The sequence below is a fragment of the Leptodactylus fuscus genome, chromosome 3 (assembly GCF_031893055.1).
Source record: "Leptodactylus fuscus isolate aLepFus1 chromosome 3, aLepFus1.hap2, whole genome shotgun sequence".
Classification (NCBI taxonomy): domain Eukaryota; kingdom Metazoa; phylum Chordata; class Amphibia; order Anura; family Leptodactylidae; genus Leptodactylus; species Leptodactylus fuscus.
Genome location: NC_134267.1, coordinates 85255271 through 85281656, shown reverse-complemented (window position 1 = coordinate 85281656; position 26386 = coordinate 85255271). Strand labels below are relative to the sequence as shown.

The following is a 26386-nucleotide window of genomic DNA, read 5'->3' as shown; positions in this document are numbered from 1 at the left end:
ATTTATCTATCTCCATTTATCTTGTCATGTAAAACGGCAGTACATTCTTTCTCACGCCCTTACCCAATAGGATGGCAAAAACTTGATCAGGACATCCTGCTATAGAGAATCCACTGTATAAGTTGCAGCGTCGCTCTTATTACTTGAGTAGGAGCACTTCTGCACGAGCTCCCCATCCACTAGCAGCTTTTGCTTTTTCCCAGTATCTGCTGGTAGAAACTGATCTTTGTGGGGTCTGGGTGTCAAACTCCCACAGATTACATATTGTGGTTATCAGTATGAATAATCAGTTTGGGCCTGGAAAATCCCTTTAAGGCATGGATGCCATCATAATGTAGGGCCCACTATGATTGTTCTGTGTATAGCACCAGTAAACCATATTTCTGCATGACTCCTATTTGTCTGCAGCTTCTGCAAGGCTGAAGCCACAGCTTGTACCATATGGTATGTAACCAGAACACGTCTACTGCTCAGAATGGAAGTGGTTTGGTTTTCTCGTTCAGTATAAAGGACCTATGTGGAAGTATCTTGCCCTGTTTGCTGCATATGCTGACAGGAACTCTGTCCATGTGATAAGACGCCTCAGAACTTGCTGTGACTTCATTACTAGAGCAGCTAAGAGGGTCCTAGTGACTGAGCAGGAAGGAAAGGCAATGACGTGTTTGTTTCCACAGTGAGAAGAGAAATAAGTTGTCTTGTTCCAAATACCTTTTGTTTTCTCTTACTACCACTGCAGACAAGGTAAGAATCATCCTAGGCTATACCTTTCTATATGTTCTTAATATGCACAATGGATGAAAGTAGATTCGGAATAGCTGAAGCATTGCTGTAAGGTATGTCTTGTATCATTTCATAACGGGTAACTTGTTTTACTGTGTACTACTTCATATTGGTGCCTTCTGGCTCAAAAAAGCTCTCAAGCTGTATAGACTGTCAAGCTAATAGATGTAAAGGGAAATACCGTATATGCCATATACTTATAAATGATGCCGTCACTTAAAGATTTTCCTTTGATTTTGGCTGAAGCTGTCGTTTCAGTATTGGTATAGATAACCCTAGGACATAGAATGGCTCTCCTAAGGCATAAGATTTAGATTAGAATCTATTCTATACATAAATGTTCTGCTTTTATATCTTCTATCTCTGACCGGATGTCTTTTTTATTATGTCTCTTTTTTTAATGTTTTCCAGAAATATCGAAATGTAATTTTTTTATATTCTCGCCATAAACTTTGGAATATACCCATGTGACAATCACACCTAAAAATTACATGTATACCTTTGTTGTTCTGTCATATAGTACTGTATGACTTTACAAAGGCATTTAGATTCTACAGAAAATACAACTAAATCTTTTCAGCTCTAGCACCTCTTACACATATTACTTTATGTTAATATAGCTTTTGCTTATGTTTGCTGACTAGTAGGGGATCAGACAAGTGCCAGCTGTGACATGTATTTAAGGGGTTGGCTACTACTTAGGTACTCTTTACTATTATGTATAAATCATGTATTTACACTGCTTTAATATATTCTTTATGGAACAGTCCAGTTTTGTTTGAAACTGAAGCCATTCTCCCCAGTTTGCTCAGCCCCCTGACCCCTTCAAGTGGTGCCCCTGTCTGTTATCCATAACTGTAGCCTCCTGGAAATGTAGGTGTAATTGTGAAGGCGCTTACCTATTTATCAGAAGCATGGGCACACCTCTGGCACCTGGAGGAGGAATACCCAACATTGTGGCAATGAAGAAGGCTAAATTGCTTTGGAAAATGCCTTGGTGCGGTGTGTGTTTTATGAAATGTTTCAGTACACTTTAATACCTGATACCCACAGCTACTAAGTTACTGAAGAACTGAACGGTTCCTATTGTCTAGTCAGGCTCTATACTTTATACAAGACTCTGTTCAGCCATTGGGTTCCCCATTCACATTCACTTTTTCATTTCATAGTGTACCCAGTATTGTTCTGTTTTTTAACCCTTCAGGGTCACACAGAGTTTCCGTGCATGGGATCTGACACAGAATTCGTATGGGAAAAAGCCTCTTGTTGACTTCAATGGGTTCTTTTTTCTGCTTTCTTCCAAATGCAAATGCCATACCTGGAATCAGCTCCAGACTTTTTACCTGCTTAATTGATAAATAGGTTTAGAAATAATTATCCAGTTACCTTTTGGCTTCTTGAAAAAGAGCTACTCGGATATTACAAAGTTATAATTCCTAAACATTTATTTTAATTAGGATGTAAATATCCTGCACTTCATTGATTATATAACCGTATAGTGAAAATGTATTTGTAAACAGCTAAAATGCTAAAACTTGTGTCTCAGTCCAAATACATGTGTGAACATGTTCATCCTATCCTATTAATATTATAAATGTGAAATGTTTGTGAGTTTGTGGGTTTGTGACTTTGGATGTTCGGATGTTTGGTGGTCAATCACGCAAAAACCGCTCCACCGATTTGGCTGAAATTTTCCACAAACATAGTCACTACACTCGATTGCGCAATAGGCTACTTTTTGTCACAATAGCGCACATATGTTTTTCCCAGGACCCCCACAAAATCCAAACTCACATCACTATCTCTGCAATCTCACACACTTTGGACCCCGATTTGGCTGAAATTTTCCACAAACATAGTCCCTACACTCGATTGCGCAATAGGCTACTTTTCGTCACAATAGCGCACATACGTTTTTCCCAGGACCCTTTGGATGTTCGGATGTTTGGCGGTCAATCACGCAAAAACCGCTCCACCGATTTGGCTGAAATTTTCCACAAACATAGTCCCTACACTCGATTGCGCAATAGGCTACTTTTCGTCACAATAGCGCACATACGTTTTTCCCAGGACCCTTTGGATGTTCGGATGTTTGGCGGTCAATCACGCAAAAACCGCTCCACCGATTTGGCTGAAATTTTCCACAAACATAGTCCCTACACTCGATTGCGCAATAGGCTACTTTTCGTCACAATAGCGCACATACGTTTTTCCCAGGACCCTTTGGATGTTCGGATGTTTGGCGGTTAATCACGCAAAAACCGCTCCACCGATTTGGCTGAAATTTTCCACAAACATAGTCCCTACACTCGATTGCGCAATAGGCTACTTTTCGTCACAATAGCGCACATACGTTTTTCCCAGGACCCTTTGGATGTTCGGATGTTTGGCGGTCAATCACGCAAAAACCGCTCCACCGATTTGGCTGAAATTTTCCACAAACATAGTCCCTACACTCGATTGCGCAATAGGCTACTTTTCGTCACAATAGCGCACATACGTTTTTCCCAGGACCCTTTGGATGTTCGGATGTTTGGCGGTCAATCACGCAAAAACCACTCCACCGATTTGGCTGAAATTTTCCACAAACATAGTCCCTACACTCGATTGCGCAATAGGCTACTTTTCGTCACAATAGTGCACATACGTTTTTCCCAGGACCCCCACAAAACCCAAACTCGCATCACTATCTCTGCAATCTCACACACTTTGGACCATAGCAAGCCACAAAATTCATATTACCCTCTACAGCAGGGGTCAGCAACCCCTGGCACACATGCCAAGAGTGGCACTCCTGCCATATTTCACTGGCATGCCAGCAGCACAGGACCTGCAAGAGTTAAATGAAGTCTCTGCTAGAGCTGAGGCATAAGGACACTCCCCTTTGAGAGGGGTGCAGGAAACCCAGGGGGTGGAGCTTAATCGCTCAAGTCTCTGCCTGCTATAGTGATAGCTCCTGCCGAAGCTGCTAGCAAACTGAAAGTAAGAAACACACAGCTACCTTCCTTTACTTCCTATTCTCATTAATGTCAGCCATTTGGGGTTATTAGTTTAGTGTTAGTAACTCCATGTGCCTCACATTAATAGGAATACACTCCATCATGTCCCTCATATTAACCCCTGTGTGCCCCATATAAAGGTTACTAATATGTGAGACATATGGAGGTACTAATAAAAGACCTCAGTAATGAAGATACTTAATTATTACCTCCAAGTCTCTCACATATCAGTAACTAGAGATGAGCGAGTACTGTTGGGATCAGCCGATCCGAACAGCACGCTCCATAGAAATGAATGGATGCACCTGGTACTTCCGCTTGGACGTAGCCGGCGCGCTTAACCCCCCGCATGCCGGCTACGTCCATTCATTTTTATGCGAGCGTGCTGTTCGGATCGGCTGATCCCAACAGTACTCGCTCATCTCTATCAGTAACTCTTACACTGGGGTTAATGTGAAGTACATGATGGGGTTAATTGCTATTAATAAGAGGCGCATGGAGTTACTAAACTGTCATGCACAGGGCCAGACTTTATGTTGCTTGCTCAAGAGTATCCTGTGCCCAAAACTTACATGTACTGGCGCAAAATAACAACTCATACAATGTCGTATATCAAAGTATATTAACCTGAAATACTTCTGTCCCAAAGACACTATGTACAGTTTATACCAACACCGTATAGCGGCTGAAATACAAATTACATTCAACACAAAAGTCTCATGTGCTCTCAGAATTACAGCAACAACAAGATACACAGTTACATTTTATATCCCATACCTTATACACAGTATGAAAACCTTACCCGCGCCTGTATATACCCACTTCTACAATCACCGCAGACGAAGTCGCGGGTACCATCTAGTATATGTATAAATCTGGCCTCCAAGCACTGCATGCAAAAATACTATCTGTGCCTATACAGATAACAGGATGGTGCAACCTTGTTTAATAGTAATATTCACTTCCTGTAGGTTTTCAGTTACTGAACCAGCAAATCAGATCTGTTCACAGTTACAAAGCATTATAAAACTGCCCTTATGTACTGGCATAGAGAAAGGAAAAGGCAAAAAAAAAGGTGTTTTTTTTTTTAATGTAAATCAGATCTGAGCCCTGGTAAAAGGTATTGTTGGCTTGCTGATGTGATCCTTTTTCTCTCTACTCGCTACCTTCACGCCTTCTTACAATTCCCTCCAGCACTGGAGTGCTGTGCTGCTGACCTCTCTTATTGTACCTTCTTAGGGAATTCCTGATAATTTTAGTAGAAAACAGCCTCTTTAGTGCGAACTCTGAATTCCAATAACTAGATGCAGAGGCCTTTCATATTGCTTCTTCTCTCCTTACCCACTGTCTACATAAAAACTATGCTCTCTGATTCTGCCTTATACTATCTGCCCTATTCTGTGGGTACAAACCCTGTGAAAAAATATTGTACTACTGTTTCAAATGTAAAAAAAAAACATAAGTCTGCAATGATCTGAAAATTTCATAGAACCATATTTTGGACACAATAAAACAGAGCACATATCAGAAGTTGAAAGTACAATATTTTTCCATTTCATTTGAGAAAAATAACTTATTTAGAAATGGATGGCTGTAAGATGTAAGTAAATGGTACTACTGAAAAACAGCTGAAGGTGTTTCAACAAAGTTTCATGACTTTGTATAAAAAGAGCATGATAGAGAGGAAAAGTTTCTCAGAAGCAAAGATGATCAGAAGTTCACCAGCCTGAGAGAAACTGCATCTAGATATTATTGAACAATTTCAGAAAAATGTTCCTCAATGTAAAATTTCTTTAAAGGGGTTGTCCTTGTTAAACAAAAATTTATACATAAAAACTAAACCCATCCCATCCCATCTACTTTATAGATTACTTTATATATTATTTAAATTTAAAAAAAATGTATAATTACCATTATCGCCGGGGCAGTCATGTGTGCCCACCCAAGGCACATTTTCTGAGGATCCTGTGGCATTCTCTTTCGCCGCTTCCGGAAACAGAGCATCACATACAATATCCCCGTACTCTCCACTCTACTCCCCTCCACTGCCTTTCTGTCCCCTGCGCTCCTCTCACTTCCCATCCCCTCACTACACCCTTCCTCTCATACTTACCTTTCTCCCTGCTGGAACCTCCATCACTGCAGCACAGGGCATGCGCAATAGCGTTCATGAGCTGATCCACCCTATTGCGCATGCGCGGACTACCCGACAATGTCATGAATATGTGTGCCAGCCCACGCATGTGCAATAGACAACAGAAGCCAGTATGTCTTACATATTGAATGCACTTGCAATCTCCCTGCACATTGCCTAACTTTCTTCACAGGGGGATCGCAAGTACATCCAATATGTAAGACATGCTGACTTTTTTATCTTTTGTAGGTCTTATTTTAATTGGCTTTTGGTGGAAAACGATATACAGGGAGGGGGATCAGTTTGTTGGGGGAGGTGTGGTGAGTTAGGAGCGGGAGATTACAGATCAGGCATGTCAAACATTAGACTTTAGAGACAAAGTTTGAGACTTTTGTGCGGGCCACAGATGTACAAGGAAAGTGAGCGGTTGATTGGGGCGGCCCTGCTGGATGCAGCGCTGCTCCAGCGGCCACCCCTCACCCTTCGCAGAGAGCAGGTCTCCCTGCCTGCTCTCTGCCTGCTTCGCTCCGCCCCCTCCTCCCCACACGCCGGGTGACGTGGCCACATAATCAGGCCCGCACCTGACGTGTGCCTGCATCCTACGCGGTCTCACAAGACCGCTGAGCAGGCTGAAAAGCAGAAGCAGGTAAGCTTCTGCAGAAGAAATTGTGATTTTTCCCACCGACCTTGTAATTCTTTCACTTTGGGGGTTAATAGGAGTATTACAGTCTGTAGTGCTCCTATTAACCCCCAAGTGCAAGAATTGCAAGCGGGTGGGAAAAAACAGTCCTCAGGCCCAAGGAAGGGCCAGACATCCAGAAGCCAGCCATCACCAGCCCCCCCTTCCCCAGCACCCCCCCCCCCAGTACTACAACCCTTCCCCAGCACAATAATGGTGTCTGCCAGCTTTAATTGAGGTGCCATTTTACCAGCAATCGCAGGCACCCGGAGCAAGATTCGGGGCCTGCGTGCATTTTTATGGCAGCCGGGAGCCTTGTGAGGCTCCAGCCTGTCATTCTATACTTTCTATTGTAGGCTACTCTATGTAGCCTGCAATAGAAATGCCGGATTTTTGCGATGCATGGTATTAGTGATCAGTCCCCTAGGCCCTAGCCATTAGCTGCTGTGTGCGGCCCTCGCAACAACCTCTTGTTACTCATGTGGCCCTCGGAGTACCCTGAGTTTGACATGCCTGCTACAGATGGCTGCTGATGTAGTGGGCAGGCTACCTAGGGAAACAGGGAGGGGGGTAGTGTGTGAGAAAGGGAGGGGGTCAGTGAGAGTGAGGATATCTGATATATGTGTTGTATTTTCTGTTGTGAATAAAATCTGGTTATATGAGATTCCCAAAATAATTTTTTCTTTACATTTTACACAGTGTCCCAACTTTTTTGAAATTCGGGTTATATTTTAGCTTGCCTCTGAGTAATGGCAGGCCCAATCTTTTCTACCTTCCTGGTATGCTCACTAAAGCTATGTTCACATCTGCACCACAATCGCTGTTGGAAACTGCGCTACAGAAACAGGTCAAAAGCGGCAGAGAGAACTGCACGGAGGACTGTATTGTACTGTACTTACTCCACTGCGTTGTGGCCTGAATTTCACAATGTTTTTCTGCAAAGGTGACAAATACAAATTTGTTGCTAAAATTTGTTCAACCTAAAGCCAGTTCCATTAATATAAATGGGTATAGTTTGTCGAAAGCACATGTTGTTCTGTACGTTCCATCAGATGAATGGTATAGTGGCAGAAATTTCTGCAACATATCTGATTTGTGTAAATATACACATTTAAGTAGTAAAACACTAATACAATCATGTTCACATGTAATGATGATTATTAACTGTCAAGAAAACACAAATACGCTATAAAAATTATAATATAAAACTGAAATTCGCACCATTATTCGTCAGATATTGTCTTGCTTCATTTCCCAGTCATGAATTACAAGTTGCACATAAGCAGATTACTTTTTAACCTATGCTAGAAAAAAGAAAAGACAGAATCTGCTGAAGTGACCTGAAATCTCTACTGCGGATCAGAAAGCTTGACAGCTTGTTTGTAGAACATAACAACTTCCTGTCACACTATTTATGTACGTGATCCCATCTTACAGGATACTCAACAGCAGAACCATCACTTACAGCCTCTTATCTCTGCAGCACAGAATATAGATTCTGCTAGATTGTGTTAGGCAGACAGCCCATTAACTATTACTTGCCTGAATAATTAATGAAACTTTGCTGCTTCTATACTGATGTGCAAAGAAACACAGGGACAGATTAACCAGAACCTAAGGCTGGGTTCACACTACTGCCGCTGTCCACCCCAGAAATGCCATCCTAAACTGGACAGGGGACAGTTTGCTGGCGGTCAGCTTTAAAACCCATTCGTTTGAATGGGTTTTTAATGGTGACCGCCGGTGTTTGTATGCGACCTCTCCACCTGGAAACACACATCATACATGCAGAATTTTGTGTCCGTGCAAAAAAAACCCCAAAAAATAATGATGGATGGGTTTTAAAGCTGACCACCGGCAAGCCGTTCCCTGTCCAGTTTCCCTGGAGTTTAGGACAAAACCCCGGGGTGGACAGTGGCAGTAGTGTGAACGCCCCCTAAGTAAATATCTGGAGCTGGATGGTCTTTTAGAAAGTTCTTGACATGTTTTCCATGTTTTTTAAATAGTCACAAGCTGTGAGAACAGGCCGTAGGTACTTAACATGTTATATGTACCAAAGTAATTTAGTTATACTTGTAAAATTTGTAATATCAGGTCAACAAACAAGCAGAGTGTGCTGAAAATGGCTGTTCTAGGTGCAACACTACTCCGTTCACACAGGGGATTCGGGAACTGCTATTTTTGTGACTAGTGGAAGTCCCACCAGTCAGACACCCAGCGATCAAACCCTTATGCCCTATCTTGTTGTTCATGAGAAAAACATTTTAAGGCTATAGCCCCACGTAACGAGCCCAGCAAAAAAAATAACACTGTGGAAAAAAATTCGGCAGAAACGCATCAGTGTTTTTTCTGCAGTGTCTTTCACAAACAGTCCGCAGTTTTTTCTTTCACTTTTTCTACCTATACGGAAAATGACAGCGTTTCTGTAGGTATAATTGACATGCTGCAAGGTTCCGCTGGGGATTTTTTTCGGCAGTGTGGGGATGGGATTATCCAGAATCCCATCCACTTTGCAGGTACTGTAAAATGCAGTGTTTTTTGCTGCTGCCTTTCACGCCGTGGTCAAAACGTTGTATTTTTGCAACGTGGGGCCCCGGCCTAAGGGAGCTTTCACAAGGAGTTACGCTCAACTCATTCTGGACGTAAAACACGTTCAGAGTGAGTGTGTAAAAACCAGATCCCATTGATTTCTATGGGTTCTGGCATACGCGCGCTGCCTTTTGAAATCAATGGGAGGATTTTTTACCTATTGCTTTCAATGTGATACACGCATATGCCGGCAACCATAGAAATCAATGGGATCTGGTTTTTACGCGCTCATTCTGAACGAGTTTTGCGTTCAGAATGAGCGGAGCGTAACTCCATGTGAAGGCTCCCTAAGAGTCATTCGTGGTTACATGTATAACCTACTTCATTCAGAAGAATCATTTTTTATGCATCCCCATATTGATGTCCCAGACTGTTAGAACAGATAACTGGGTGAACTGATAATACAGGCTTAGCAAGTATAACACATGTTATATGATATATATAGCCTATGCTGAATGCCAGAACAGCCATTTTCAGTACATACTGCCTGTATGAGGGCTTGCCATTATAAGATACATACCTAAGATAACCTATGCTACATACCACTTTTGTTAAGACATGGATCTGTAAGTGAACAGTGCAACTTTCAGTTAACTTCATCCATTTCCTCCTGGGTTCCCTTGTGTAATAATCGTTCAGCTTTAATCCAATCAGATATGCAGTCCATACATAGAGATGTCAATTAGAGAATAACCTAAAGTAAAACAAAAAAAGAAAATAAAGTGCACTAAAATGTAACTTTTATTAATGTTCATTAAAAGCTAGCTATCCATATGATAAAAATGGTAGAAAAAGGGGCTAAACTGTGTGTATGACAAACAGGCTGGTTTAGGAAATATCTTGGGTACTAGGTAACCTCCTATCACTTTGGTGAATCCATTGCCTGGATACTAGTTAGCATGATTCCCTAGAAGAAGATCCACTTTCACCCATACAACTCCAATACACCACACAAACTACTAACACTAAAGTCCAATACAGCAGACCCCGTACTACACTCAGCTGTACTCAAACCAGAGTATTGATTAGTTGGCTAGAGCCGCATTCACACATGAAGGTACTGACACATAGGCCTAAACTACTCTGCCTAACGCGTTTCCCCAGCTACTCCGGATCATCAGAGGCATTGGATGGTTAACTAAAGGCCCCCCAGCATACCCAATTCATGGGTTAACACTAGAAAACAAAAAAGATGCGCTATATGTGTTGAGCGCTCAGTCGGCTGTGATGTTTAGCTATATGGCTAAACCGATCTATTCAGTTATTTTTGTTTGTTTGTTCAATAACCTAAAGTAGCCTATTAGGAGGTCTTGAACCATTGAACTAGGCACCTGTAGTAAAAGGCTCCAAACAAATGTCTATGCACCGTGAACAATATATGAGAGTATGTCGATATGGATATAAAACATCATATGGATGAAGTCAACCCCGCAGCTGCACTGGTAACATGAAGCCACTGTAATAACAAACGTGGTACATAGCATAGGTTTGTATTCATATTACTGTAATTGTTACCAGTATAACATCTTATAAAAAAAAAAAATACCAACGTCTTTTCTCATACACTTTGTCAGAAAACCCTAATAAACTCAAATTGTAGCTTTAAATTATTCTTACTATTGGCCCCTAAATTAATGGTTCTAAAAATGATTGCATGTTTAGCTCCCATTTACTTAAATGGGAGCTGAGCTCTAGTCTCTGACAGGTGTAGATTTGAGGCCTCTTAGTAATTTTAGCCAGTCATGTGCCTGTTGGAGATGAATTAAGGCTGGTGGCAAGAATCTCCAGTTTTAATAAATTCTCCCCATTGTTTTAATAGAGACAACTTGTTCCAGAATTAAGGTGCCATATTGATCAACTGACTGCCATGGTTAGCTTTTAGCGCCCTGGCAAATTGGCTAATTTTTGACAGGCAAAGCTTTTGCTGGTCAGTCATTCCCTCTTTTCCCCCAGTGTCAGGGTCACGTAGCGAGCACCCATGTAATTCATGGATGGCTTGATAACGCCATTGAAAAATATCTGACTCCTATTCCTTCTCTCGTTCCAAAATTTTAAAAACATATTGGCCAAGATTAGTGTTTATTATGACAGTCTAATAAACAGTATAGTTTGGGAGGTTGGCACCACACACGTGTATCTCAATAAATATGGCACATGTTCTGGCTCCGTCAAAAATATTTTTCTGTATATAGTGGAACATTAGCTTTTATTAAATACTATGTAGAGGCTTATATGTATACGTTGTGTATTCCATTTATGAGTTGTCTTGATTCCTTTATTCTCTTCAATCTGCTCCTGTAATGCAGCCTAAACAAGCTAAATCTCATCAAGCCGTAAATCAGTGCCATAAGTATTGTCTCCTAATTCACATATAGTACTAGACTAACATTCTGGTATTTCTGACCGATGGGCCAGTGGAAAGTGTGCCAGTTGGCCAATATAATCCACCTCTAACACATTCAACCTCTGCCACTCTTCAATTGTACTCTGTCTTCTCTCCTGTGATAGAAGTCAGTTTTGCCATGGGCACAGCATATCCACTTTCTCGCTTTCCTCTACTTAAACAGAAATCTTGTCATAGGAGATTGTTGGTCAATAATGGCTATATTAGATACAATTTTCATACAGTCGGCGATTGGCCAAGTGACTGTCAATATCAGGGACAAACACAAGGAGGGATGTACACACGGGTCAGAATGATTGCTCTTTCTCTGGGCTGGTATTTTGATTGGGAAAGAAGAGCTGTTTTGCATAACTTTTTCCTAGAGGAACATTGTATGACCTTTAAGACTCATTTCTCCTTCATGGTGCTGTCTCTAAAGAAAATCAGTGCCCACCAGACTTATTCACCTTTATGCTGCTTAATAATGTTTGTTGGAAGCTCTGCCATGAGGGTCAACACATATGGTAGGGGGAATCAACTGTCATATATCATGGTTCCCTAGATCATACACAATTAGTTGGGGCAGAGTGTCGCTCCACAGTAAAGGCAGGATTGTAATGCTCACTATGAGACCTCCACACTCAAACCCAACAGTCACATCACAAACAGAACCGGGATTCGTCTGTTAACATGATACAGTTACAGTCCACAACAGTCCAGGTTTCTTGATCATAAACCCGCAAATGCAGAGGACAGTGGCTGGCAGTCAATAGGAGGACATGTAATGCGCACGTGTCACTAGATTTCCTTCTGCTAAGGAGACTGTGGAAGCTGCTCGTACTGGTTGGTGGATCAAATAACTCTTTATACCCGTAGTCTCTCTGGGCAATTCGGAAATTATTTGCCATTTGTGCTCACTCTTACAAAACCACTGTGCTCAACACCTTCTAACAGCCTTGATGAATGGAAATTTGTCAAAATGACCATCCTGCTTCTCTCAACCATGTGCCCATTGTCAAATTCTGTCAAATGGCTAAAATGTCTGAGTACATCTTACAGGCATGTCTAGTAGTCAACAATCTCTCATCAAGAGGTACACAACCCTAAAGTAGCCTTTCGGAGCCTCAGTTAGTGCTCCCCTTCACAGTAAAATGCTTCTTAATTCTATCACAGTATGAAGCTCTTTAATGCCACACTATGCAGTATAGAGCTCCTTACAGCATAATACCAAGTTAGTGCCATTCCTTGGTATAATGCCACATTAGTGCCCCCAGACAGTATAACGCCATGTTTGTACTCACCACTAATTGTTACTGACTCTATTTCACAACCAGGGAAGGTTAGATTAGTATTAAATAGTATTTATTCATTTTTCTAGCCTAAGCCCAGGTCTGTCTAAAGTGATGGCGGACCCTGGTCTGTAAACTATTACTAAAAATACCTGAGTACCCCAATATATACAGTATTGTGCGAAGGTTTAGTCAAGTGAGTAAAATTGCTGCAAAGTAAGAATTCTTTCAAATGTGGGATGTCTCAATAGTTTATTTTTGTCACAAAATTAAGTGAATGAACAAAAGAGAAATCTAAATCAATCAGTATTTGGTGTGACTGCACTTTAACTTCCCTAATTCTGTTCTCCTGGTCATTGAGGGGGTCTTTGAGTGGTTGGCCTATCTTGTGAAGGAGAGTGATGAAGGGCACTTGCCCAGAGACATTAAACATTTGTGAAACTTTGTGGAAATACCTTTGTTGCTAGATTGCTGAATAATAACTAAGGCTAGCTTCCTGCAGAGAGTGGGCGAGGATTCTTTGGTTTACTAAGTACATCGCTACTTTATAGTCTACGACCAAATATTTGTAAAAGCAGAGTGTTTGGCTAGTTACTTGATTTTGACCCCAGTAGTAATGGCTCTGAATAAGGCGCAATAGTTAAGAGGTGTGACTTTTGAGTCCCCAGTCTCAGGCTAAAACTCCATGTTGCAAAAATGCAGGCATTTTTGGCGCTGCAGAAACAACGCAGAAAAAAAAGGTGCATTTTACAGTACCTGTATAGTGAATAAGATTTTCATTTATTCATTAATTTCATAACACAGACTCCGTTAAAAAAAAAAAAAAATCCACTGCAGAAAAGTTGCATTTTTGAAAATCACAGCATGTCAATGATACCTGCGGAAATGTTTGCGTTTTCACTATAGGTTGTGGGGAAGTTAGCTCGGTAGAATTAATGGTGCGGACCCAAACAGTCAAGACAGGGGCACAAAATATGCAGCAAACTGGTTTATTTAGCAAAACACAGGAAAATAAACCTTCACTTCAGGCATAAAAATAAAACAAAATCCAGTCTTAACTTCAGGCAAAAACAAAATAAAAACCCGCTCGTCTGAGCAACTAGCTAACAGAACAGATAACCTAACTATATGTGTGGCTTACTTCCAGCCACACTAACAAAACAGGAGCAATATAGTCTCACGGGACTCAGTGTTACAGGACAGAACCAAACACCTCATGTAACAGCCATGAACTGCAGGCTCTGGGTCAGTAATGAGCCTAGGAGCTACACCTGTGCTGAGGCCTACTCCAGATCCGCCCTGAAGATAATACACAGAGAAAAGGTCATCAAAAATACAATGAAAACCGCTGTAGAAAAAACTTTGATACATTTACACTGCATTTTTTTCCGCAATGACTAAGGGGAGGGAAAAACTGTGGCGACAACGCATTACAGGTTTCCTCTGCAGACTTTCTGCTTCCATTATACTTATAGGGAAACCACCAGCGTTTCTGTAGCTATTATTGACAAGCTGTGATTTCCAAAACTGCAACAGTGTTGCAAATCACAGCATGCCTGCTGTGTGTACTTTTCCGCACTTTGCGGTGACTTTAAAATGCTGTGTTTTTTTGCCATGGATTTTTTGCTGTGGCCAAACCACTGTGTTTACCCCATGTATTTTTCTTGAGCCATTTTTAACCTAGTGCTGTCTTGTCCAAAAATGTTGGGGGGGCCACACGGTGGCTCAGTGGTTAGCACTGCAGCCTTGCAGCGCTGGGTCCTGGCGCTCAAATCTCGCCAAGGGCAAAAAAAAAACATCTGCAAGGAGTTTGCATGTTTTCCCCGTGTTTGCATGGATTTCCATCCCATATTCCAAAAAGACATACTGATAGGGAAAAATGTACATTGTGAACTCTATGTGGAGCTCACAATCTACATTTAAAAAAAAAAAAAAAAAAATGCAACCCACCCTAGGTCATTATAAAGGGAACTTGCAAGGTGAATCTGAGACATTACCACCACCATATCCTTATTCATCAGTGGTTTTGTGTCACTAGTATTCCTATAGTAAGCCTGTCAATGCCAGGGTGTAAAAAAAAAACGCCTTAAAACCAAGGCCCCACTGGGCGTAAACGCTGCAATTTGGCCGCAGCGGAGACGCTGCGGGAAAAATCGTGGCATTGTACAGTGCAGGCAAAATGGATGGGATTCATGCGAATCCCATCCCCACTTTGCGGAAAAGATCGCAGCGCGGACACGCTGTAATTTGCAAAGCTGTTGCGGCTTTGCAAATCGCAGCATGTCAATTATATCTACGGAAACGCCGGCAGCTTTCCTATAGAGATAATGTTAAGAGAAAGTCCGCAGAGGAAAACTCTGCGAACTTTCTGTTGAAAGCGCTGCGGAAAGAACCGCAGTGCGTTCACGCTGCGGTTCTTTCCGCAGTGCTTTAGCGCTGCATTTACGCCCAGTGGGGCCTTAGCCTTATACTTACAAAGGAATGAGTCTGATGTGTAGAGCTTATATTTGGATAAGCTTATACTTGAGTATATACGGTACTTGCTTGGGAACTGATTGTTTCTGCATTCATTGTATGAGAAAAGCATGCTGTGCTCCTTAGGCTTGTACCCTAGTGCCTTGTGTGCAGGGACTCCTGCTTTTTTACACCATAGGGGAGTAATTTTAAGTAACCTTTATTTCAGACTCATCTCTACTAGCTTCTTTGTAACCATGGTTGCCTCAGTAATGGTATATCCATCCTTATAACTCTATGTATATGAAATACTTTATAATAGAGCTACATTTGCTAAGCCCTACTACTATCATGATGATTGTCATATGGTTTTCAGGAAACAGCAGCCTAAAGCGATCTGGAGTAGATAACCTGCTGTAAACTTACCAGGGTGCACATGAACAAATATTATTTTGTAGATTGTTTTATATACAATGCACTACAGAATATATTTGCTTGTAGTCTTGGATCTGCACAGTTAGTACTGAAGACAGATTGACTTCCCACTTTTACGGGGCAGAATGCTGAAAGCAAAGCCTTTTTAGCTGGTCTGCAAGCTGTGCCTAGTGAATGGCTCCACTTAGCTGCTGCACATTATATCATTATAGTCTTGGCACATTATCAGGAATAAGTGGTTATGTTTCCCACAGCTGCATTATGTAGTTCAATGTAAGACCAGAAAATGTGCTCAAGTTAACAACACAAAACTACTGCGCTTTCTTCTCTACTCGCATTTGTCTGCAAACACCTGCTGCAGCTCACTGTATCTAAAGGCCTAAACATAAGGCTCATAGAAACGTGGCATCTTACCGTAGACAAGTCCAGTGTCATACCATGTGACAGCGCTGATAGAGATTCATTTGTCTTGTCTGGACTGATGATGAGGAAGTCACATCTCATCTATGTATCTACCCAGCAGATATGCTCCTCTGTCCCTCAACCATGGAACATTAAGTGACAAGTCAATCCAAGCGAGAAGTGGATGGTAGCAAGATCTCAGGACTTCTCAGAAGATGGCTGTTGATTTCAATCTAAGCTTTCTCAAGGAGCTTGAAAGACAGAGGGTTCTGGAAGTCCTATATCGAGACCAAACTCTTCAGAAAGCAGAGGAGGAAAGAATAAGGTACTGTGAGTCCTGCTACTCTTCTATATCCATGTTATGTTAGTCAAAATCCTATAAAGAGTAAAGGAACATCACACCATTTGTAATCCTCCTGTAACACTGCTTTACACTATCCATGTCCTAATGCTGGCTTCACTTTGTCAGTAACTACATGCAGTTTTTACTTGCAGCACTGAGTAGTTTATTACAATATATTTCACCTGAAGCTAATGGGCATTACTTTAAAATCCTCTGGTTAAAGAAATGTGCTTCTCAGCTGAATACATAGTAAAATGTGCTACCAATTACAGCAATTGAAAAAAACATGCGTTTCCTGATTTTAAAAGCACAGTGTGAATTCAGCCCAAAACGGTGAGATGTGCTAGATAGTGCTGTCAACTGTTTGTACTACTCAGTAGGTTGACTTCTATAGTGGAGTCCTAAACCGCAAAGATTCATGTAACAGAATATGATGTATGCAAAATATTTAGTCACAGATTGAAAAGACTTCCTCAAAATAGGAAGTTAAATGTGAATGAGCCTGGTGACCATTTTTGCAATAAAGGTTGCTGGAAATCTTTAAAAAAAATTATAACCAAAATAACAGCAGGAAATTCTTGAAAAATGTAATAAATTTTAATGATGAAAGTAACAGCAGGAGCTACAATATAAGTGTGAAATGATGATGTAGCCAATGGAGTTAATGTGGCTCGCGCATATATTTATAGGATGTAATTGGAGACTGATACAACCCTTTAGCTTGTTACTGTGCTGTTTAACTGCTGCTTATTACTGTCATTTTGTCTGTAACCAATTTTGCCTAAATGTGACAGTCTTTAATATAATAGTTAGAGATGAGCGAACAGTGTTCTATCGAACTCATGTTCGATCGGATATCAGGGTGTTCGCCATGTTCGAATCGAATCGAACACCGCGTGGTAAAGTGCGCCAAAATTCGATTCCCCTCCCACCTTCCCTGGCGCCTTTTTTGCACCAATAACAGCGCAGGGGAGGTGGGACAGGAACTACGACACCGGGGGCATTGAAAAAAATTGGAAAAAGTCATTGGCTGCCGAAATCAGGTGACCTCCATTTTAGACGAATAGTGGATTTCAAATCCGGGTCATATGAGAATGTGAACTTTGTGACTATGAGACAGGGATAGCTGTACAGGCAGGGATAGCTAGGGATAACCTTTATTTAGGGGGGAATGTTATTAAAATAACTTTTTGGGGCTCTATCGGGTGTGTAATTGTGATTTTTGTGAGATAAACTTTTTCCCATAGGGATGCATTGGCCAGCGCTGATTGGCCGAATTCCGTACTCTGGCCAATCAGTGCTGGCCAATGCATTCTATTAGCTTGATGAAGCAGAGTGTGCACAAGGGTTCAAGCGCACCCTCGGCTCTGATGTAGCAGAGCCGAGGCTGCACAAGGGTTCAAGCGCACCCTCGGCTCTAATGTAGGAGAGCCGAGGGTGCACTTGAACCCTTGTGCACCCTCGGCTCTGCTACATCAGAGCCGAGGGTGCGCTTGAACCCTTGTGCACACTCTGCTTCATCAAGCTAATAGAATGCATTGGCCAGCGCTGATTGGCCAATGCATTCTATTAGCCCGATGAAGTAGAGCTGAATGTGTGTGCTAAGCACACACATTCAGCTCTACTTCATCGGGCTAATAGAATGCATTGGCCAGCGCTGATTGGCCAGAGTACGGAATTCGGCCAATCAGCGCTGCCTCTGCTGGAGGAGGCGGAGTCTAAGATCGCTCCACACCAGTCTCCATTCAGGTCCGACCTTAGACTCCGCCTCCTCCAGCAGAGCCAGCACTGATTGGCCGAATTCCGTACTCTGGCCAATCAGCACTGGCTAATGCATTGTATTGGCGTGATGAAGCAGTGCTGAATGTGTGTGCTTAGCACACACATTCAGCTCTACTTCATCGGGCTAATAGAATGCATTGGCCAATCAGCGCTGGCCAATGCATTCTATTAGCGTGAACTGAGTTTGCACAGGGGTTCTAGTGCACCCTCGGCTCTGCTACATCAGATTGCTACATCTGATGTAGCAGTGCCGAGTGTGCATCAGATGTGTAGTTGAGCAAAACTGACTCAGCACTGCTAAGTCTCTGCATTCGCATAGGAATGCATTGGCCAGCCTTCGGCCAATCAGCGCTGGCTCTGCCAGAGGAGGCGGAGTCTAAGGTCGGACCTGAATGGAGACTGGTGTGGAGCGATCTTAGACTCCGCCTCCTCCAGCAGAGCCAGCGCTGATTGGTCGAGTTCCGTACTCTGGCCAATCAGCACTGGCCAATGCATTTCTATGGGGAAAAGTTAGCTTGCGAAAATCGCAAACTGACAGGGATTTCCATGAAATAAAGTGACTTTTATGCCCCCAGACATGCTTCCCCTGCTGTCCCAGTGTCATTCCAGGGTGTTGGTATCATTTCCTGGGGTGTCATAGTGGACTTGGTGACCCTCCAGACACGAATTTGGGTTTCCCCCTTAACGAGTTTATGTTCCCCATAGACTATAATGGGGTTCGAAACCCATTCGAACACTCGAACAGTGAGCGGCTGTTTGAATCGAATTTCGAACCTCGAACATTTTAGTGTTCGCTCATCTCTAATAATAGTATGATTTTGTAAAGTAGTATTTACCTTAAGTACATTGCAAAAATCACTTAACTATTTAAGGTAGTTTGTATGTTTTTTTTTCAGATTTTCCCTCCCCTCTTCCAAAATTCATAACTTTTTTAGTTTTCTGTAGACATAGCTATGTGAGGGCTTATTCTTTGCGTGATGAGTTCTACTTTCATTAATGTTTTGATTAGGTTTTATTTAGGTTTTTTTGGGAGGTATTGAGAGCCATGGTGAGAACATTTGCCTGCTTGCTGTGTGACTAGCTCTCTATAGCTCCCATACAGAAGTTTTACAGGAGACTTTTACTTTACCGAGGTAAGCTGATGTGACATCACCACACATTTCAATCAGGTAGGCCCATAAGTGTCATGAAACCAGCATCTGTAAGTCATGGAATCCATAGGTCATGAGACTCTTTGGGATCCACCCCTAGGGATATAATAAGAATCCCTCTGTGTTTACTTTGCCATATATATCACTTGATAAAGGGGTACTGTGACCCCAAAACGCTGTTAGGAGTGTAGTGTTATGCTGTGTCTTCAATAAAGGATTTCGGTTTATCCAGTCGATGCTAGCGCAGTGTTTTCTTTGGCTCTTTTTCCATGCGTTGGAGAATTGACAGATTGGTCGATCTCGCTTTTTTTTTTTTTGGTGTCAGGGTTCTTTATTTGTGGGATACTTTGTACTTTTTATTGGTAGCAATATTTGATATATATGACTGTTTGTTTGATTTTGATTACTTTTTATTGTGATTTTTTTGGGGAAAGCAAAGTGATCAAAATACATTAATAGGCAGTCAGAAGGCCGTTGCCTGGCCTCCTTGCTCCTATGGCAACCCCCAGAACCTGTAATCTTATTGCAGGGGGTCTGAAGAGTGACAAGGGGGCAATCTTACTCCCAGACCCACCTTGATACTGCTATTGATCATAGCATCTAGGAGGTTAATCTGCAGTTCTTTTTTATTGAAAAGCAGTTGTTTGTCTCAGGGTGTCTGAATTTATATGTTAAAAACAGACTACTATATGGTAAACAATGTAAAAAAACAAAACAAAAATTAAACAATGGCTATTTTTTTTTGCTGTCCCACCCCCAACCCTTCCAAAAAATTGATGCATAATATTGTATATCAGAATGTTTACATTTGTTTAGATTGTTTCCTTTTTTTTTTCCATTTGAAGTCAATTGATAAATAGAAAAGTTATGGCTCTCAGAAAGCTGGAATGCAAAAAGCTGAAAGGTGTACTTTGTCCCTAAAGCCATTTAGTCTGTATAATTAAGGGGTTAATAGCATAACTTAGTAAACTTAGAACAAACGCAGACAGCGTGCAGTAAACACACGGATCCCATTATAGATTATGGGGTCCATGTGCTTTCATAAGTTCACTGCTTGTCGTTGCGTTCGATATTCCATTCGGGGGGTCCCCATACGAACTTCCAGAATGGTACACTGAACGCAGATGTGAACCAGGACTAAAATGTGTAGTCAGAGGTGGCTCAGTGGTTAGCACTGCAGCCTTGCATCGCTGGAGTTCTGGGTTCAAATCCCGCCAGGAACAACATCTACAAGGAGTTTGCGTAGATTTCCTCCCATTCTACAAAGACATACTGATAGGAAAATAAATGTACATTGTGATCACAATCTGCATTTAAAAAAAATAAAACTAATATATATATATATATATATATATATATATATATATATATATATATATTAGGTGTACTTGGTCCCTAAAGCCATATAGTCTGTATAATTAAGGGGTTAATAGCATAACTTAGTAAACTTAGAACAAACGCGGACAGCGTGCAGTAAAAACACGGATCCCATTATAGATTATGGGGTAAAAAAATAAAATAAAATGCATAGTCAGTTTACTTATTTCCATTTGTATTGATGGCGCAACCATCAAAAAGATAATGAGCCTTGATTGGTTGCTATCAACATCAGTTTTCTGTCTGACAGTTTTGATTAATACACCCTATTTTTTTCATTAAAGGGATTGTCTGTTTCTGTATTCTCAATTCCTCATGGTTTTCTAGATCTCTGCTTACTGTCATTCAAAAAAATGAGTCTATAGTCATGTGATATACAATCAATGGTGAACCTAGCCTCTCTGCTGCCTGAGGCGGACGATCAAAAGATGCCCCCCCTCCCCCCTGGTATTGAGTCCGGGGCGAGTTCATCTTTTGATCGTCCACCTCCGGCAGTGGGGGGTTAGGGGTGCTAGCAGTAACATTACTTTAAATACAATGCAGTAATATTTTGGGCAGTAATACTCACAGGAGACTTCTTCCCACAGTTCCAGTCTCTTCCCTTTGTCTTTTTTTTTTTTTTTAAATGTAGATTACGAGCCCCATATAGAGCTCACAATGTACTTTTTTTTTCCCCCTATCAGTATGTCTTTTTGGAATATGGGATGGAAATCTATGCAAACATGGGGAGAGCATACAAACTTCTTGCAGATGTTTTTTTTTTTTTTTTTTTGCCCTTGGTGGGATTTGAACACCAGGACCCCAGTGCTGCAAGGCTGCAGTGCTAACCACTGAGCCACCATGTGGCCCTTTGTCTCTTCCCTTTGGACTGCCATAACCACTTCTTTCAGCTGTGACTTGACTCTGTAAAGATTGTAACACAGACATCTTTGACTCCTCACTTCTCCATGCACCCAACCCCTATATTATATATATATCGCACAGCGGCCCCTGCAGCATATATTATGCCCCACAGTTGCACAATAGACTGTGGGGCATAATAGAGGTTGCAGGGGGGGCCGCTATGGGGCATAATAGAGATTACAGGGGCCACAATGGACCCTTCAAGCTCTATTATTCCCCACAGTTGCCCACCCATAAACTGTTATTATACTCGGGGGGGGGGGGGGGGGTAATCAGAACCCCAGGGGAGGTTATGGGCTACAATGACTACCGACCTGTAGCACTGACATACCACCTGATGAAGGTCCTAGAGAGACTGGTCCTGACACACCCAGGCCCTCTAGTGTGAAAATGTCAATAGTATAGATAGTCCGCACTGCTCCAAGGGCTTCTTAAAATTTAACTTTTAATTTTCCATATTTAAAATGAAGTTCACCGTACAAAAAAACATTTATCATGATTTAAAACAACCGCTAACGCGTTTCAAGGTACTCTACCTCTTAGTCATAGCGTGTCTCATCTGTGAAACTAACCTCTTTATATATGAACACTCCCTTTTAATGATGTGTGGCACTCTAAATCATTAAATAGTTTTGTTTATACATTTTGTCTCAATAAAGTTTATTGGAAAAAACTCCTATACTTTTGTTTCTTATTAGTTTTATATGTTTTATATATACACCTACTAAGCCAGACATTCCTCTGGATAACCATTACCACTTTGATCTATATTAGAGATGAGCGAATACTAAAATGTTCGAGGTTCGAAATCCGATTCGAGTAGCCCCTCAATGTTCGACTACTCAAATCGAATATCGAACCCTATTATAGTCTATGGGGGGAAAATGCTCATTTCAGGGGTAGGCAACGTTTGATCAAATTATACTTACCAAGTCCACGAGTAATGGTCGGGCTGGATCCTCCGAGAAGTCTTCTCCGTGCAGCGTCCTCGCGGCATCTTCCGGCTCTTAATTCACTCTGCCAGGCATCGGGCCTGGACAGAGCCGACTGCGCATATCCGCACTACAAGCGGGCATGCGCAGTCGGCTCTGCCCAGGCCCGATGCCTGGCAGAGTGAATTCAGAGCCGGAAGACGCCACGGGGAAGCTGCATGGAGAAGCCTACTAAAGGTAGGAGAAGAACCAGCGTTGATTGGCTGACTGTATAGCATTCGGCCAATCAATGCTGGTTCTGCATCGAACTTTTCCATTCGAATAGCGAGTGGTACTCGATCAAGTACGAGTATTTCGAATACCGTAGTATTCAATCAAATACCTACTCGATCGAGTACTACTCGCTCATCTCTAATTTATATCACTGTTTATATCTATATCTTCTTTCTAGGAATATATATACACTGCCAGCACATTGTCATTCTATCGTCTTTCTTTTGCACCTTATACTAAGTCCTATTAGCCAATCACCCTATATCACGTGTTCTCCTTTCACCCATCATAAACTCTCCCATTTTCTATGAATGAACTACGTATATAGGCGCAATACATCCTTCTTCACTAGACTCCCTTAACCAATAGGAAGTATGTCACGTGATCTATTCTCACCAATCACAAACTACTATTCTCTCTATCTGTTTGTATGTATAATCTCGCACGGACAACGGTAAGTTCATATATACACTTCCTTGTTCAGCACTTCTTGTCATTTGTCTATTTTTGTAACATTTTCAAATCATTTACCATATAATATACGACTCTTAGTAGACACCACCGCTTGCTTGTATTACAGTTTGTCACTTTACATATTATATCTTGTTGTAATAATCTGAATATAATGTAATTTATCATAGCTTATTATTTTCCTTCATTTGATCTTACCATAATCCACAATTTATATATGCATTTTAATAAATGTAAGTCAGGTCTGTCTTTACATTCATACCTTGGGGCTTCTACAATTCAACTTCAGAATAATGAAAGCTTCCCTTTTCAATAATTTTTCTTTGTGATTTCCCCCTCTGATTGATTTATTCACTCTTTCTACTTCAAAGAAACGCAGTGTATGAACACTTCCTTTACGTATGGTGGAAAAATACCGCGAAGCACCTGACATACTCTCCGTCACCTCTTTTTTGCTGTCTCTTATGTGTTCTGAAATTCTAATGCCTAATTTTCTACTAGTACATCCTATATGGTCAATACTACATTCAAGACATCTAAAGCAATATATAACCGATTCCGTATTGCAATCCATATGATCTTCGATTTTAATCTTAAAGTCAGAAGCACTGCTCATTATCTCTGTGACGTTCATGACCAATGCACATGTCTTACATTTAGGTATTCCACACTTGGAAAAACCTATTTTTGATCCTTTAGATTTTGAATTGTTTTCTATTGGGAGATAACTTGGTGATAATGTGTTACTTAACGTCCTGCATTTCTTAGCTACGAATTGGATTCCATTTTGTAAGATACTGTTTGTGACCGAATCTGTCTGTAATATTGATAAATTTTCTTTTACTAATTTTGTAATGATGTTAAACTGAGGACTATATGCTGTACTAAAAATGATCTTATTTTTTGTTAGAATTTGTTTCTCCATCTTTATTCTTTAGCAAGCTGTCCCTATCTTTACTTTTCATTTTCTCTATAGCTCTCTTTAAGGTCCACTTAGGGTAATCCCTTTCCTTCATTCTCCTAATGGTTTCCAAACTTAGTTTATTGTACTCCTCTTCACTACCGCAGGCTTGTTTTGTCCTCGTTAGCTCACCCACCGGAATGCTCTTAATTGTATGTTGCGGGTGGCAACTGCTAGCCTTCAATATACTATTACCCGCAATGGACTTTCTATACAAAGATGTAGTGACAACACTTCCTTCCACTGATTCTGTTAAACTAATATCTAAAAAAAAAAATTAATAGTGATGGTTTCATGTATGAATGTAAACGGTACGGTGAACTTCATTTTAGATATAGACTGGACAACCCCTTTAAACTAGTATTCAATTTAGAGGTAAATTTGAATTCACTTAAATTCTCTGTTGCTTTCAAAGGTTTGATTTTGTCTTTTACTACTCTGAGATAAAATCTAAGTAAATGTATCTGTGTTCTCATAGATCAGTAGTTCAGTTAGAGGGAGCAAACTTTGCAATATACTTCATTAAAAAAAAAAGTGCAAGTGTAACATCTCTGCCTGTTCAAGTCTCTGGGCCACCCTCTGCTCGCGTGCTGCGGCACAGGAGGCGGGTGCAGTTTGGTTCTTGGCTTAAAGTTTTTGGTAGCACTGTGTGAACACAGCTCTAGTTCTGAGATTGTATTTGCACCACACCCATCTTCTGTGCTTGTTTGCCTCTGTTCGTTAAGTGTTAACTCGTGTGATTGACAGCCTGCCTTCCTGTCAACTCCAGGGGCGGGTTCTTCCTCCCTATTTAGTCTTGACTCTCATTCACACCTATGCTTGCTATTGCCGTGTGCATACTTGCTCCTTACTGTCCCTATTTTTGCTTGCATTCTTATCCTTGACCTTTGGCTTTCCTCACTGACTATTCTTTGGACTCCGATTTGGCACTGCATCGCTCGACTATTACTGACCCTTGGCTAGCTGACCTCCCTTTGATGTTGTCCGTCTTGTCTCTGTTTTATGTTTCACATATAAAGGAAGGGACTGTCTTTGTGGTTGCCGCCTATTACGTAGGATAGGGCCTGGCAATAGGAAGGGACAGTTGGGGGCTTCAGCTTAGGGCTCACTGTCTCTTGTGTCCCGTCCCAGGGTTCAAACAGTTACTGGGGAATTGCTGTCCTAGCAATTCGCTAACAGCCAGTGTCTTTACTATTGACTAATATGACTATTACTTCTTTACTCCTTATCTGTGATCAATTTACAATGAAGTCTGTGGGTAGAAGGAGAGATATATCAGACAGTCTATAACACTAAATGAGTCATCTCTGTCAGAAGACGGCTAGATAGTAACTCTTGATAACCCAGTTGTGTTGTAAAAGAAAAAAACTTTCTGTCTATAGTGCAGATGTCTCTTTGCTTTTGAGGAGCTCTTGTCTTCCTTATCCTCTCCTCTCTACAGAGGTCTGTTGTACAGATTTGATCAATGCCAGAAGGAGGCAAACAAATGAACAAACAGCCCATTTTCTTTAATAAACTATTTTACAAAGTTTGTTCCTTCACTTGTATTATACTTATAAGTTGTACAGGTTAGGAAAAACAAGGCTGCTTTCTTGCAGAAACAGCACCACACCTGTCCATAGGTTTTATCTGGTATTGCGACTCAGATCCATTGAATGAATGAATGAATGAATGAATGAATGAGGCTAAGCTGCAATATCAACAAGACTAAACTGAGTAGATATATAGGTGGCTGTCCATCTTAAACAACAATAATAATAATAATAACTATCTAGTTTTAGGTTATTCAGTTAATAAATGTTAAAGGGGCTCTATCACTGGGAAAAGTCATTTTTTACTAATCACATCCTTGCATAGGCTTTAGAAATGCTACTTCACACCTAACTTTGGTATGTAGATTGCCTCAGTGGTTTCTGAAAAAGTCCGTTTTTATTCATATGCTAATTGGACTGGTGCACGATACATCGTGCACTCCCTTTGCTATTGTTTCCTATGGAGGCTGCTGATAATAATGATGATGACTCAGCTTCCTGTTTGCACACACATATA

General features: G+C 41.2%; 1 protein-coding gene across 1 annotated transcript in view; it reads left to right on the top strand.

Annotated features, from left to right (window-relative positions):
* The first annotated feature begins 661 nt into the window (after nt 1-661).
* The window catches only part of SYTL3 (synaptotagmin like 3), a 50752-nt gene continuing 25027 nt past the window's right edge, over nt 662-26386 (top strand). Inside the window, exons 1-2 of the mRNA XM_075267878.1 lie at nt 662-741; nt 16266-16469. Coding sequence (XP_075123979.1) covers nt 16360-16469 — 110 coding nt within the window. The 5' untranslated portion in view covers nt 662-741; nt 16266-16359. The remainder of the gene's footprint in view (nt 742-16265; nt 16470-26386) is intronic.